The sequence below is a fragment of the Prionailurus bengalensis genome, chromosome A3 (genome assembly GCF_016509475.1).
Source record: "Prionailurus bengalensis isolate Pbe53 chromosome A3, Fcat_Pben_1.1_paternal_pri, whole genome shotgun sequence".
NCBI classification, from domain to species: Eukaryota; Metazoa; Chordata; class Mammalia; order Carnivora; family Felidae; genus Prionailurus; species Prionailurus bengalensis.
The window spans coordinates 51,759,784-51,775,425 of record NC_057354.1 but is presented as its reverse complement, the minus strand read 5'-3'; the positions used below and the strand labels follow the sequence as shown (position 1 = coordinate 51,775,425).

At 38.3% G+C, this 15,642-nt stretch overlaps 1 protein-coding gene across 4 annotated transcripts in view; it reads left to right on the top strand.

Annotated features, from left to right (window-relative positions):
* The window catches only part of CCDC138 (coiled-coil domain containing 138), a 139,048-nt gene that overhangs the window by 93,640 nt on the left and 29,766 nt on the right, over positions 1-15,642 (top strand). For all 4 annotated transcript variants that reach the window (XM_043553176.1, XM_043604768.1, XM_043553175.1 and 1 more), the window contains one exon: positions 1,312-1,488. In XM_043553176.1, the coding sequence (XP_043409111.1) occupies positions 1,312-1,488 (177 nt within the window). The remainder of the gene's footprint in view (positions 1-1,311; positions 1,489-15,642) is intronic.

Below are 15,642 nucleotides of genomic sequence, written 5' to 3'. Positions count from 1 at the left end.
TTTATCTTCTAGTTCACCTATTTTCTCCTCTGCATCTTCAGTCTGATCCGTGGTCATCTCCATTTTATTTTGCAGCTCATTAATAGCATTTTTTAGCTCCTCCTGACTGTCCCTTAGTCCCTTGATCTCTGTAGCAAGAGATTTTCTGCTGTCCTCTATACTGTTTTCAAGCTCAGCGATTAATTTCATGACTATTATTCTAAATTCACTTTCTGTTATATTGTTTAAATCCTTTTTGATCAGTTCGTTAGCTGTTGTTATTTTCTGGTGATTCTTTTGAGGGGAATTCTTCCGTTTTGTCGTTTTGGATAGTCCCTGGAATGGTGGCGAACTGCAGGGCACTTCCCCTGTGCTGTCTTGAATAACTTGCGTTGGTGGGCGTGGCCGCAGTGAGACCTGATGTCTGCCCCCAGCCCACTGCTGTGGCCACAGTCAGACTGGTGTGTGCCTTCTCTTCCCCTCTCCTAGGAGCGGGGTTCACTGTGGGGTGGCGTGGCCCTTCTGGGCTACTTGCACACTGCCAGGCTTGTGGTGCTGGGGATCTGGTGTATTAGCTGGGGTGGATCGGCAAGGTGCACGGGGTGGGAGTGGCAGGCTCAGCTCGCTTATCCTTCGGTGATCTGCTTCGGCAGGGGCCCTGCGGCACCGGGAGGGAGTCAGACCCGATGGATGGATCCGCAGAAGCACAAGGTTGGGTGTTTGCGAGGTGCAAGGAAGTTCCCTGGCAGGAACTGGTTCCCTTTGGGATTTTGGCTGGGGGATGGGCGAGGGAGATGGCACTGGCGAGCACCTCTGTTTCCAGCCAAGCTGAGCTCTGTTGTCCAGGGCTCAACAACTCTCCCTCCTGTTGTCCTCCAGCCCTCCAGCTCTCTGAGCAGATGTTAAGTTCCGCTTGCTGTCCGAACATACTCCCTCCGGCCCCTCTGCTTTTGCAAGCCAGACTCAGGGCCTCTGCTTGGCTGGAGGGCTGCCCCTCCGCCCCGGCTCCCTACTGCCAGTCCGTGTAGAGCTCACTGCCTCTCTGCCCTTCTACCCTCTTCGTCTGCTCTTGGCTCCAGAGAATCCATTCTGCTAGTCTTTTGGCAGTTTTCTGGGTTATTTAGTCAGGTGTAGGTGCAATCTAAGTGATCAGCAGTACGCGGTGAACCCAGTGTCCTCCTACGCCGCCATCTTCCCCTCCTCAAATCTATTTTTTCCCTTTTGAATTTAAGTGATGGTATTTTCTTTTTATTTTATTTTATTTAATTTTTTTGATTACCAACTACACTCCTGACTGATAACAGCAGTTGATTTTATGTATTTTTTTTTCAGCTGACTACCTGGCTCAGGCGTTTGATTCTCTGTGTTTAGACTTGAAGACAGATGAAGGAAAAATCTTGTTTTTGGAGTATCAAGCTGTTCCAGTAATACTAAATCATCTAAGAATATCCAGTAAAGGACTCCTCTCCAATGTCATTGATAGTTTGCTTCAGATGACAGTGGAATCTAGTAAGTTTTAAAGTTTTTAGATACACAAAGAAAGGACAGTAAGATGATTCTCCTCATGTGTTCTGAATGTATAACTCTACCTAGACATACTATATTTTATAATAGAAATGGTTAAATGTACTTTTGGCAGCTGTATAGTAGAGTCATTAATAACATTACTAGGAGTTATGTGTCTAGATTTCCACTAAGCACAATTTCCAATATTCAGTCGTTTCAGTTATATAGATATATTCTGCATTGTTAGTCATGTTTTTGAGCTTCTCTGTCTGTTCTCCCATCTAATCATTCTGACATATGTAACCCTGTATTCTCTGTTTGCTCAAAGGGAGTGAGATGTTCAAGTGTATCTCCATCTAAAGTGAGAGTAATGACAAAGCTACTCATTGCCTCTTCAACCTTACTGTTTTTGTTGGAGTTTGGGGGTTGGGGGAGCACTCATCTATATATATGGGTACTCTTTTTCATGCATATTTGTAACATTTGTAGCCTGTGGATTTATTTGATCTTTTTGGTTTTTATTTTGGCATAACAGGTTCTTCAGACTTACTATTTTGATGGTTCCTACTTTAGCCCTGATATATATGGGGATGTTGAACATAAATATTTTCATTTGCTTTGGTTGGTATTGCTCTTTGAAACTCAAGTAACCCCTGACTTGTAACAGGCAACCATTTTGCCTCAGTAATTCTTTTTCACTTTAGTTTTTCCTCTTCCCGATTCCTTCTTCCTTCTACAGTACTTCTAAAAATGAAATGTTTATGCCTTTCAGAAGGTGGAAACTAAAATTGGAAAGCCATTGCTCAGTGTGGTAGTAAGCAGTCTGTGGAATTTGATGCTGCTTGTGGGCGATTTCCTAAGAGCTGGGTATAAACCATAGTTGTATTTCTAACTAGGTACATTTAGTGTATGGCTTCACATTTTCAATTCACTTTGTATACTTTCTCGTTTTTTCCTTTACAACATCCCTGTGAAGGGCCTGTATAGAAAAACTGAGGCCTGGAAAAATTAGGTAACTTGTCCATGGTTCCACAGTGAGGCAGAGGTAGGACTTAGACTTGAAACCAGGTCTGATTCTAGATGTAACAAGGTACAATTCTACTGTTGCACTGTGATTAGGTTTTCCAGAGGCTTTTTTCCTGCTGTGAAATGTCAAGTCTTCTCTGACATATTTAATATTTTTAGCCATTTTTGACTATTGGGTGTCTAGCTACCTAGATAAGTAATCTCAGGGTTTTGTATCTTGATTAACTAATGTAAGGTAAAGAGCAAAAAAGTGAAAAATTAGTAAAATGAGACACAGCCACCCAAGATTACTTGTTTAAAGTTGGTAGATTTACAGTTAAGTTTCACAGGATTTTTCTTAATGAAGAGAACAAAAATTTTACCAGATGCAAATGTCTGTTTATTAGAAACAAATCTGTGTGAACATTTCTAACAGAGATGAAATCTAGCATCCAAAGGAAAACTAAATATAATTTTATGAAATACTGGGCCTACTTGGGTAAAATGACTTTATGGCACTGTAACATTCATATTTGGAGAAATATAGTAGATAAAAAGTCAACAGATGTTCAGTTCATTCACTCATGTTTTCCTTTGTTCAAATTATTCTCAAATCCAATGTTATCCTTTCTTGTTCAAATGAGTAAATAAAGCAATTTCTTATGCGGAGTGCTAGAAAGACATGTCATTTTTAGTGATGGGAAACTGTTGGAAGGTTAGACGTGAGTAAACCTTTGGGGTGCCTGGGTGGCTCAGTTGGTTAGGCATTCGACTTCAGCTCTGGTTCATCTCATGGTTCATGGGTTCTAGCCCCGTGTTGGGCTCTGTGCCAATATGATGACATATTTCAAGTGTTGGGTTTGCAGTATTTGCTGAACCTTATGGCTTCCTTCAGTGTCCATTTAGGGCTTTGGAGAAAGGCTGGAGGAAGGTGTCAGTGGACCAAGCTCTAGCCTGGGAGTACTCAAAGTGCTTAGTACTGGTTCTCTAACACAGGTTAGTATAGAAATAGTGTTCAAAACCTGTGTAGTAGTTGTCAAGTTACTAATTGTATGCCAAACTCAATAATAATTTAAAACATTTGGACTTGTGAGGTACCTGGTTGGCTTAGGTCCATCCTGATTTCAGCTCAGGTCATGACCTCAGGGTTGGTGAGATTGAGTGCCGTGCTGGGTTCTGCGCTGACGGCGCTATTGCAGAGCCTGCTTGGGATTCTCTCTCTCTCTCTCTCTCTCTCTCTCTCTCTCTCTGTCCCTCCCCTGCTTATGCAAAAATAAATAAATATTTAAAAAATACATTTGGACCCTTATTTTGTATGTTTGTTTTATTTCATTTCTAGTGTTTTTTAATGGTATTGTAAAAAGATAAATCTTAATAGTTTATTTGAGCAAACACCAATTCTAGTGGGGAGCACCAAATCTGAAATGATTACATGTGCTCTGCCTGTGGGGCCTAGGGCAGAGGTTTTAATAGAAAAGACAGGGAAACAAAACAAAAAAATTATTTAATTGGTTTTAACTTAAATGTTTGCTTTGTTTGGGAAAATTTAGTTAATTGGCCGTGATGATAGTTTTTCTTGAGGTTCATTTTCCTAGATTTGAGAAAATCTAGTTGACTGTTGATGAGTAGTTTTTCTTGGGTTTTGTTTTCTTAGATTGAAGCACATTGACTGCTTTAGAATTTGATTTGTTTAGGTAGGGTACCATGAGATCTCTTCAGTGTAATAGCCTCTTTGTTTAACTATTTTAAACCGTATTTTGTTAAAGTGTGTTATATTCTCTGTGCTGGATTGGAAATCTCAGACTGGTGCTGACCCACAGTAGTTTGAGGAGCAATAGGATACTCCATCTCTACTTGATATTTCATATTAAGCCACAATACTTCATATTTCATATTAAGCCACAATATTTAAAAAATATACATTTTTTAAAATCTAGATGTATTTTATTTAAGATTTTTAAATGTATGTTTATTTTTGAGAGAGAGAGAGCACAAGCCGGGGAGGGGCAGAGAGAGAGGGAGACACGGAATCTGAAGCATCTCCAGGCTCTGAGCTGTTAACACAGAGGGGCTCAAACTCACAGACTGTGAGATCATGACCTGAGCCAAAGTCAAACACTTAACCGATTGAGCCACCCAGGCACCCCTAGATCTATTTATAAATGCATTATAAAATGCATTTCTTTGAGTATAAATTGAGATCGGTACATTGATTTACCTCAACACATGTTATGAATACTTTTTTTTTTTAAGATTGAGTGCTTCTGATAATATCTCTTTTGGGTGTGAGTGTATATCATATAATAACTTAGTAATGTTGCTTTTAGAAAATTACTTTGTGGTTTCTTTTTTCTTTTTCCTGTCAGTGGTTAAAAGCTATTATTCATTTACCTGGGTTTAGCTGGGTAAGAACTTGAGTCTTATTTTATTTCAAAGAATACTTTCCTTTTCTTGTCAGACTTAGTTTAAATAGAGGGATTTAAGTTTATATTTGTATTATTTAGTTCACTCTGTTTTGTGGCTAAAAACTGCCTTGTCTAAGATAACATGCTACCATTTAACACTTGAATTGCAATAATGATTTTGAGTATATTTTGCAGATACTTTTTGAAGTTTATTTTTATTACAAAAATAATAGAAAATTGGAAAACTACAAGCTAGAAAAAAAGTCTTACTATCCAAAGATACCTACATTTACTTCATATGAATATTACTTTCTCTCTTTTTTCCATGAACAATTTTTATGATGTTGGGTATTTCTTTTCTTTTTCATTGTTTAGCATGGTTAAATTCTAGTGTACATTTAGTTGTATCAGTCTCTGTTTATCTGTCTAAAATACCAAAATACAGGAAAATATTAGGGTATTTTGCAAAGAAATATACTTGAGTTTGTTTAAATTGTGAATATGTGTAAAAAATAAAGATAGCACAGAATTATCAAATACTTTGGACTATGCTACATGCATTAAATTTGTTCTATGGATCTAGAAATTATGTGTTTATATTTTTTAGTTTGGTGCTATTTTTGATTGGCAGTTTGATTTTTCTTGATTTGGGCAATATTTCTTCCCTTCTTGCTGTCATTCTATTATGTTTTTATTCTTAAGGAGATTAAAGCAAGGGTAATTTCAATGAAATGATATATGTGATATTTCCAATAGTGTACCAACTTAGTATGCACACACCCATGTTTCTAGTCATGAATCCCTCATGCATATAACCTGTTTTCTCCATTAAAAGGTTTCGAATGAAAGAATGTTCTCTATAACAAAACACCATGGGAAGATTTGTTTTTAATAACTGAAGAATATATAATAATTTTTAAGTCTAAAAGAATTTGACACCCCTCTTAATTCCACCACCTTGATAACACATAGTTTGCAAATTGCCTGATATGTGTTTTTTTTTACATAGTTGCAATCATAATATGCATACTTTGTTTTATAAGAAATGCATATTCATTATAGAAATATTAGAAAATACAGATTTATTTCATTCAACAAATATCTGTCTGTAGACTGCACATTTATCCCTGCACTGACTGGGGCACTTAGGGATACAGCAGAGAACAAGATAAGTAAGTCCCTGTCAACGTGGAACTTCTTGTCTACTTGACTTTTGTCAAATTCCTGGTATACTTGGGATGATAATAATACTACTATCATAGAATTATAAAAATGGTAAGTGAGTTAGCCTTGCAGAGGTTCGGGAAACTATTCTAGGGATCAGGAACCGCTAGAGTAAAGACATTAGGGTAGCTATTAGTTATTAGGTATGATATTTTCAAGACACAGCAGGGAAGTCAGTGTAGCTGAAGCAGAGTAGTAGAAGAATCAGAAGATGGGTCTGGCACTTGTTCAGAAGGGCCTTGTTGCCCATTAGTGAGACGTGGGGACTTTTGTTCCCCTGGGAATATCCTGGGTGGCTCATTTGGTTAAGTGTCTGTTTGTTTCAGCTAAGGTCATGATCTTACAGTTTGTGAGATCAAGCCTTGTATAAGGCCCTGTGCTGACAGCATGGGGCCTGCTTGATATTCTCTCCCCTTTTCTCTCTGCATCCCCCAATAAATAAATAAACTTAAAAATTAAAAAACCCAGAACTCCTGAAGCTTTCCCTTTCTATTCCACTTTGTTGAATGTCATATTATGAACCTTTTTTGGGTATATTTCTGCATAGCCCTTATTTTTGGTTATTTTCATTATATTCATGTACTATGTATTTATGTAATATTCATTTATTGTTACCATTTATTAAGACATTTCTTGTGGGAAGTTTGTATGAAATTTGATAAGAAAATCAATTCATTGGTCTTCCATCCCACCGTCAAAGAGCTTTCAAGTAGTTTGTGGCCAGCCCCATGAGGGATATGTGGCACAGGGAACTAACCTAGTAGACCCTTGCATGACCTTTTGAAGTCTACTTAAGAGTCAGTTGATGTTCACATGTAGCTCTACATTTGATAGTGGTCTGAATGCTGTCAGATTCATAGGTATATTATAAGTTGTATAATTGCTTTAATGATGTTTCCATTTCCTAGTCTGACACTATAAGAGAATCTTTTTTTTTTTTTTTTTTTTTTAGATCTAAGCCTGGATTTCCTAGTGTAACACTAGATGACAATGAGCCCTTTTTTGGTCAGGTTTAGGTTTATTTTATATATAGCCTGTCTTGAGGAAACTTGTTTCAATATTTTGTGACAACAAAAGAAACCAGTGTGTATGTTAGGGAGTAAAATCCCACCTGCCAATTAGTATGATAGAGGAAGCCAAGAAGAAATCAAATAAATAATTAAATGTACAGATAATGAATATACTATTTTTATTTATTTTTTTTAAATAAAAGTTCTCTGGGTATTTAACTTAAGGATTTTTTTTCAACACTGCATTTATTGTTTAAAAGATAACACATTCACATAGCTAATCATTTCAAAGGTACAAAAGTGAAAAGTCTTCTTTTCCTTCCTTTGAGAAAGCAATTTAGCTAGCTTTTTCCAAATTATTTCATAGGTGTACCATGTCTCTCTACATACACACACACATGCCAGTTCTTACTCCTTCATTTTTTTCAAAAGAATGTTAGCATACTATATGTGTTATGAAAAATACATCTTAGAGATCTTGTATTAGTACATAAAGAGTTTCTTCAATGAAAACTTACTCATTTAAGATGACCATTGATAGATGTGTTAACCTTAAAAAATAAAACTACCAGTTAATTCTATCAGCAAAAATGGGTTTATTTGGTAACAGCAGAGAATTGAAATACAGAACAAACAAGCTACCAGAAAACCACAGGCAAGACCAGAGAACAAAGGAGAGGAAAGCTCTCCTCTGAATACAAGAAAGAGGTGGTGGTGGTTGGGGGGTTGGGAGGGTGGATGGGTGGGAGGGCTGTTATAAGCAAAAAGCTCATCTGAGTAAACTGGGAGTTGGAAGTAAAGGGGCGTTTCATTTACTGAGTTGTGACCATTTCTCCTTGGCTGGGCTTTTGCTGTGGAAGGAGGAAACCTTTCTTCCACCTCCTGGCTTAGTAAAGTAGTATCCATGTGCAAGGTATATCTCTTTCTGTTGGGTCTGCAATTGATCACAAGTGTTAGGGCATGAGAGCGCCCTCTGCTGGCCTTCTGACCCCATTCAAAATGAGATTTCCTTTTATTAATTTTCACAGATATTTGGGTTGTCTAGGCTTTTACTAATGCAAACAGTGCTGCTTTATACAAAAACAAATTTGCACATGTGGGAGCTTATTTGAATTGTATAGATACCTAGAAAGAAGAATAGATACCTAGGAAGTAGAATTGTTGGATCAAAAGAAAATTTATCAGATTGTGAGAATGACATGGAGTAAAAAGTAGGTAAAATAACAAAAAGAACAGGGAAGTCAAAAAGGCAGTTACAAAATTGTTTATTCATTTGCTTTGTTGTTTATGTTTTACAAAATGATTTTTTCTAATAATTCGTAGTTCAGAGACGTAAGAATTGAGTATATAGGTGGGTATGGTGATATGGATAATTCAGGCAGCTCTTACACCCCATACCCTTTTCTTTATGTGACTCCATCCTCCCTACCACTTCAGCTCTTAGCTCCTTCTTTCCCTACTCCTAAATCCATCTACCTGCTACTCAGTATAGTGCATTGAATGGGTGAAGGTAGCCCATTTGCCCAGCTAAGACAGCAGTGCTGCTGACATGGAAACTTTGGCTTTCTGAGCTTCTCAGTGGTTGTTGCACAGCAGTCTAAGTACAGGAGGTAGTCTGGGGGGTTTCCAGATATAATGTTTGGAGGCTGAGGACTGCCTCTGTAGACATCTTATTTCAAGTTTAATCGGGTACAGGTGAAAAGCAGGTTTTTTTTTCTCTTTTCTAAAGCATTTCCAAAATGCCACTTACATATCAGTTTTAGTTCATTTTCTTTGAAATAGCTTTTTAATTGTAAAATACATATATCATAAAATTTGCCATCTTAACCATTTTTAAGTATATAGTTTGTTAGTGTTAAGTACATTCACATTGTTGTGCAGCCATCCATCTCCAGCCATCTTCAGAATTGTTTCATTTTCCCCAGCTGATAATCTGTACCCACTAACTCCCCATTTCCCCCTCCCCCTAACCCTGGGCACCCACCATTTCACTTTGTATTTATGAATTTGACTACTGTAGGTACTTCACATAGGTAGAGTCATACAGTATTTGTCTTTTTGGGATTGAAAATCACTTAGCTTAATGTCCTCATGTGTCAAAATATCCTTCCTTTTTAAAGGCTAAATAATATTCTATTGTATGGATGGTTATGCTACATTTTATCAATTAACCCATTGATGGACACCTGGCTTGCTTTCAACTTTGCGTATTGTGAATAATGCTACCAAGAATGTAGGTGTACAAATATCTGTTTGAGCCTGTTTTAAATTTTTGGGTTTTAGTCATCAAATGTGAACAACAGTCATCAGAGTGAACAACAATGTTTGAAATTGTACTGAAATTAAGACAACACTATAAGAAAATAACAGTCAGAACTTGGTTTAGGGGGCGACTGGCTGAAGTGTCTGACTTTTGCTCAGGTCACGATCTCATGGTTCATGAGTTCAGGCCCCACGTTGGGCTCTGTACTGACACCTCAGAGCCTGGAGCCTGCTTCAGATTCTGTGTCTCCCTCTCTCTCTGCCCCTCCCCACTCACGCTCTGTCTTTCTCTCAAAAATAAAGAAACAAACAACAAAAACAAAAACACCTTGGTTTAGGTTATTCCCAAAGCAGATTCAGCTACCGAAGCAACATGTAAACTGTTTTCAACATCTGAATTTGTTGTAGTTTAAAATAATTGTTTATAAGCTTCATTTAAATCCAGACACCATAATGTTACAGAAATGTAGTTTCTTGAGAAGTCCAAAATGGTATTAGTAGCACACCTTTATATCCTCCTCTGTCCCTCTTCAAAGACCTATTTATCCTCTTGATATTTGAGTCTGCTGATCATTGAGAGAACAGTGACTGATTTCTGGATATGTGAAACTGAAATGGCCATTTCAGTGTTTGTGCCATTGTTAGAAAATCAGAGTTGGAGATTGCCTTTATATCTTTTAAGACAAATTATTAAGAAAGGAAAAAGTTTAATCTTACTTTGAGTCTTGGTTAATCAGGTCAGATTTTCTGTTCTTTTATAGATTTTAGCTAATCCTTCTGTGTTTTGTGGTTTAAAATAGAATTCTTGTGTGTTTTTGCTTTTTTCTGGTACTTTTATGATTCTTACTACCATCCATTGCCAAACTATCATATCTTATGTGAACTACTGCAGTAGTTTCTCACTGATTTCCTTGCTTCCCCCCTTGCTACTCTTCTCGCTGCATTCTCTGTGCCTCCACCAAAATGTATGTCACTCCCTTGAAAAACATAAGTGTAAAACCTCCCCAAGTAGCTTCTTGTTGTAGATAAAAGGTGAGATTCTTGAAATGATCCACAAGGCCTGTTAAGGTCTGGCCTCTGGCTGCCTTTTTCAGTTCATGTCTTACCACTTTCACCAGTTGTCAGACTTGCTCCTTCCTCAGTGGTCTTTGCAGCTGATCCTCCCACCTGCAATACTTTTCAACCAGATAGTGGCAAGGCTTGCTTACCTCCATGCCTTTGGGTCCCTGCTCCAATATCACATCTTCAGAGAGTCCTTCTTTGTTCTATGTAACTGAGCCCCATGCACTTTCCTTATCCCCCTTACTCCATTTTATTGTACCCTCTAATGCTTACCTGACATATGTACATGCACACGCACTGATCTCTGATTCATTTACAGTTTATCTTAGTGAAAGCTATGAGGTGTTATGGATTAAACTATTTTTCTAGATGGCTACCCACCCTTTATTCCACAAACTGTCTTTCCCCCTTTGTTTAGAAAGTCTATTTTAGAGTATTTAAAGTTTATCTGCATTCTCTAATTGTTTGTAATGGTTTTCATTCCATTCTTTTGGTTTCTCCAGATATACAGTCATATTATCTATAAATAATTTATCTCTTCCTTAACAATCTTTATAATTTTATTTTGCCTTGTCTCATTGACACCCAGTCACCTTTAGTACAATGATAAATAATGTCAATGGTAGTAAACATTTTCATCATAGTCCTCATTTTATTTTATTTATTAAAAAAATTTTTTAATGTTTATTTTTGAGAGAGAGAGCATGAGTGAGGGAGGGACTGAGAGAGGGAGACACAGAATCTGAAGCAGGTTCCAGGCTCTGAGCTGTCAGCCCACACCCCGAGATGGGGCTCAAACTCACCAACCATGAGATCATGACCTGAGCCGAAGTTGGAAGTTTAACCGACTGAGCCACCCAGGCGCCCCAGTAGTCCTCATTTTAATGAGAATGTTCCTAGTGTTGTTTCATTCAGCAAAATGTTGCTGGCTTGGGTTGAAATACATACGTCTTCTCATTTTAAGAAAATATTCATCTACAGAGTGCGTGTTGAATTTTGTCAAATGAATTTTTAGTATTTATGGAGTTTGATATATCAAAAAAGGATCATGTGATCAATAGAGGGAATTAAAATGGTGACTTTATACCGTCTTTAGATTACTAAAATAAACTACATTTAGTCATGGGATGTTTTTCTTATACTGTACTGCTGATTTTTGCATCACAAAAGAAAATAATCAACCTGTCTCATTTATGATACCCATTCAAAATTCTAGACTGAATATTAGCATTTATGTTTACTGTAACAATTGAATAATGAGTTTTATTTCTTTCTATTTTACTTTATGTGTAAAGTGTACTTTATGTGTAAAGCTCTGGGATGTGGACATGTTACTAGTTGTATAAGTTTTCTATGGCTGCTCTAACAAATTACCACAGACCTGGTCCTTCACACAACAGAAATTTATTTTCTCACGGTTCTGGAAGCCAGAAGTCTGACATCAGTTTCACTGGGCCAGAATCAAAGCACTGACAGGGCCATGCTTTCTTCAGAGCCTCTAGGGGACAGTCTGCTTCTTGTCTCTTCCAGCTTCTGGTAGCAGGTAGCATTCCTTGGCTTGTGGCTACATCATTAATATCTGCCTCCTAGGTCACATTTAATATGTAAAATAATTTCTTTATTCAGGTATGTTGAATCCAACAAACAGATCAGGAGGTGACTGCCATTAAAAAGATCCTTTATACTTACAGTTTCTTTTTTTTTTTTAATGTTTATTTATTTTAGCGAGTGGGGAGGGGCAGAGAGAGAGGGAGACAGAGGATCTGAAGCAGCTCTGCGCTGACAGCAGAGAGCCTGACACTGGGCTCAAACTCACACACCATGAGATCAGGACCTGAGCTGAAGTCATACTCCTAACCGACTGAGGCATCCAGGTGCCCCTGTACTTACAGTGGCTAATTGAAACGGGCACACCATTTGTAGGGGGCCACACAGGAAGCACCTAGGTCAGTCAGCAGGCAGAGGAGGGAAAGGCGGGGAACTGTGAACAGGAACCTTTATTTGGCTTCCCCTGGGAAGGTATGGGCAAGGCAGAATAAGCGGGTTTAGGATTGGCTATTTTGAATAATTTCTGTGGGTACCGGGGCACAGGGGTTGGTACCTGTCCTGAGAGTGATTAGAGCAGGTGGATAGTGGTCTGAAGTGTAATACCACACAAGAGATGATTGGGGGGCATGGGCTGTAGATTGGTTGGTTTGCATATGGAAGATGCATTCACAGGCAGATCATTTACTATCTGTAGGAACTATCTCTCCCCATCTCACGATCCTTAATTTAGTCACATCTGCAAAGCCTTTGCCTTTTCATCCTAAGCACTAGCACATTCACAGGTGCTAGTGGTTAGGATATGAAGCAGGCTCCAGGCTCTGAACTTTCAGCACAGAGCCTGACATGGGGCTCAAACCCACAAACCTAGGGATCATGACCTGAGCCAAAGTCAGACACTTAACCTGACTGAGCCACTGCAACCCAGGCACCCTTTCCTTTGTGTTTTAAAGGAACTGTTTAAAATGTTTTATAAAATGTTTATTATAAAAAGATGGCATGAGTCACTGAATTAGGAACTGCTCCTCTAGTTCAGCTACTTATTTTATATAGAGAGGAGATTGCAGGCTGGCAAAGAGATTGCAGTAAAGTGAATATTGCAATAAACTGAATCCTAAACTTTTTGGTTTCCTAGTGCATATAAAAGTTATGTTTACACCATATTGTAGCCATTTAGGTATGGAATAGCATCATATCCCCCACCCCCCCCAAAAAAACCAATGTACATACCTTAATTAAGATATATTACTGGGGTGCCTGGGTGAGTCACTCCATTAAGAATCAAGCCTTTTTTTTTTAATTTAGTTTATTTTTTAAATTTATATCCAAGTTAGCATATAGTGTGACAATGATTTCAGGAGTAGATTTCTTAATGCCCCTTATCCATTTAGCCCTCCCCCACCCCCACAATGCCTCTAGTAACCCAGTGTTTGTTCTCCATATTTAAGACTTTGTTATGTTCTGTCCCCCTCCCTGTTTTTATTATTGTTTTTGCTTCCCTTCCCTTGTGTTCATCTGTTTTGTTTCTTAAAGTCATCATATGAGTGAAGTCATATGATACTTGTTTTTCTCTAATTTCTTTTAGCATAATACCCTCTAGTTCCATCCATGTAGTTGCAAATGGCAAGATTTCATTCTTTTGATTGCCGAGTAATACTCCATTGTATATATATATACACCACATCTTCTTTATCCATTCATCCATCGATGGACATTTGGGCTCTTTCCATACTTTGGCTATTGTTGATAGTGCTGCTATAAACATTGGGGTGCATGTGCCCCTTCGCAACAGCATATCTGTATCCTTTGGGTAAATACCTAGTAGTGCAATTGCTGGGTTGTAGGGTAGTTCTACTTTTAATTCTTTGAGGAACCTCCATCCTGTTTTCCAGAGTGGCTGCGCCAGTTTGCATTTCCACCAGCAGTGCAAAAGAGATCCTCTTTCCCGCATCCTCTCCAACATCTGTTGTTGCCTGAGTTGTTAATGTTAGCCATTCTGACAGGTATGAGGTAGTATCTCATTGTGGTTTTGATTTGTATTTCCCTGATGATGAGTAATGTTGAGCATGTTTTCATGTGTCGGTTGGCCATCTGAATGTCTTCCTTGGAGAAGTGTCTATTTGTGCCTTTTGCCCATTTCTTCACAGGATTATTTGGTTTTTGGCTGTTGAGTTTGATAAGTTGTTTATAGATTTTGGATACTAACTCTTTATCTGATATGTCGTTTGCAGATATCTCCTCCCATCCCATTGGTTGCCTTTGAGTCTTGCTGATTGTTTCCTTTATTGTGCAGAAGCTTTTTATTTTGATGAGGTCCCAATAATTCACTTTTGCTTTTGCTTCCCTTCCTCCAGAGACATGTTGAGTAAGAGGTTGCTATGGCCAAGGTAAAAGAGGTTTTTGCTTGCATTCTCCTTGAGGATTTTGATGGCTTCCCGCCTCACATTTAGGTCTTTCATCCATTTTGAGTTTTTTTTTTTTTTAATGTTTATGTTTGACAGAGAGAGAGAGAGAGAGAGAGAGAGCGCGCGAGCATGAGCAGGGGAGGGGCAGAGAGAGAGGGAGACACAGAATCTGAAGCAGGCTCCAGACTCTGAGCTGTCAGCACAGAGCCCAACATGGGGCTTGAACTCACAGACCGCGAGATCGTGACCTGAGTCAAAGTTGGACACTCAACCGACTGAGCCACCCAGGTGCCCCATTTTGAGTTTATTTTTGTGTATGGTGCAACAAAGTGGTCCAGGTTCATTGTTCTGCATGTCGCTGTCCAGTTTTCCCAGCACCACTTGCTGAAGAGAGTGTCTTTATTCCATTGGACATTCTTTCCTGCTTTGTCAAAAATTAGTTGGCCATATGATTTTGGATCCATTTCTGGGTTCTCTGTTCTGTTCCATTGATCTGAGTGTCTGTTTTTGTCATAGTACCATACTGTCTTGATGATTACAACTTTGTAATACAGCTTGAAGTGTGGGATTGTGATGCCTCCTGCTTTGGTTTCCTTTTTCAAGATTGCTTTGGCTATTCGGGGTCTTTTGTGGTTCCATACAAATTGTAGGATTGTTTGTTCTAGCTCTGTGAAGAATACTGGTGTTGTTTTGATAGGTATCGCATTGAACATGTAGATTGCTTTGGGTAGTATTGACATTTTAACAATATTTGTTCTTCCTATCCAGGAGCATGGAATATTTTTCCATTTTTTTGTGTGTCTTCTTCAATTTGTTTCATAAGCTTTCTATAGCTTTCAGTGTATAGATTTTTCACCTCTTTGGTTAGATTTTTTTCCTAGGTATTTTATGGGTTTTGGTGCAATTGTAAATGGGATCGAATCGATCCCATTGATTTCTTTCTGTTGCTTCATTGGTGGTTTATAGGAATGCAACCGATTTCTGTGCATTGATTTTATATCCTGCAACTTTGCTGAATTCTTGACTCAGTTCTAGCAGTTTCTTGGTGGAATCTTTTGGGTTTTCCATATAGAGTACCATGTCATCTGTGAAGAGTGAAAGTTTGACCTCCTCCTGGCCAATTTGGATGCCTTTTATTTCTTTGTGTTGTCTGATGGCTGAGGCTAAGACTTCCAATATTATGTTGAATAACAGTGGTGAGAGTGGACATCCCTGTCTTGTTCCTGACCTTAGGGGGAA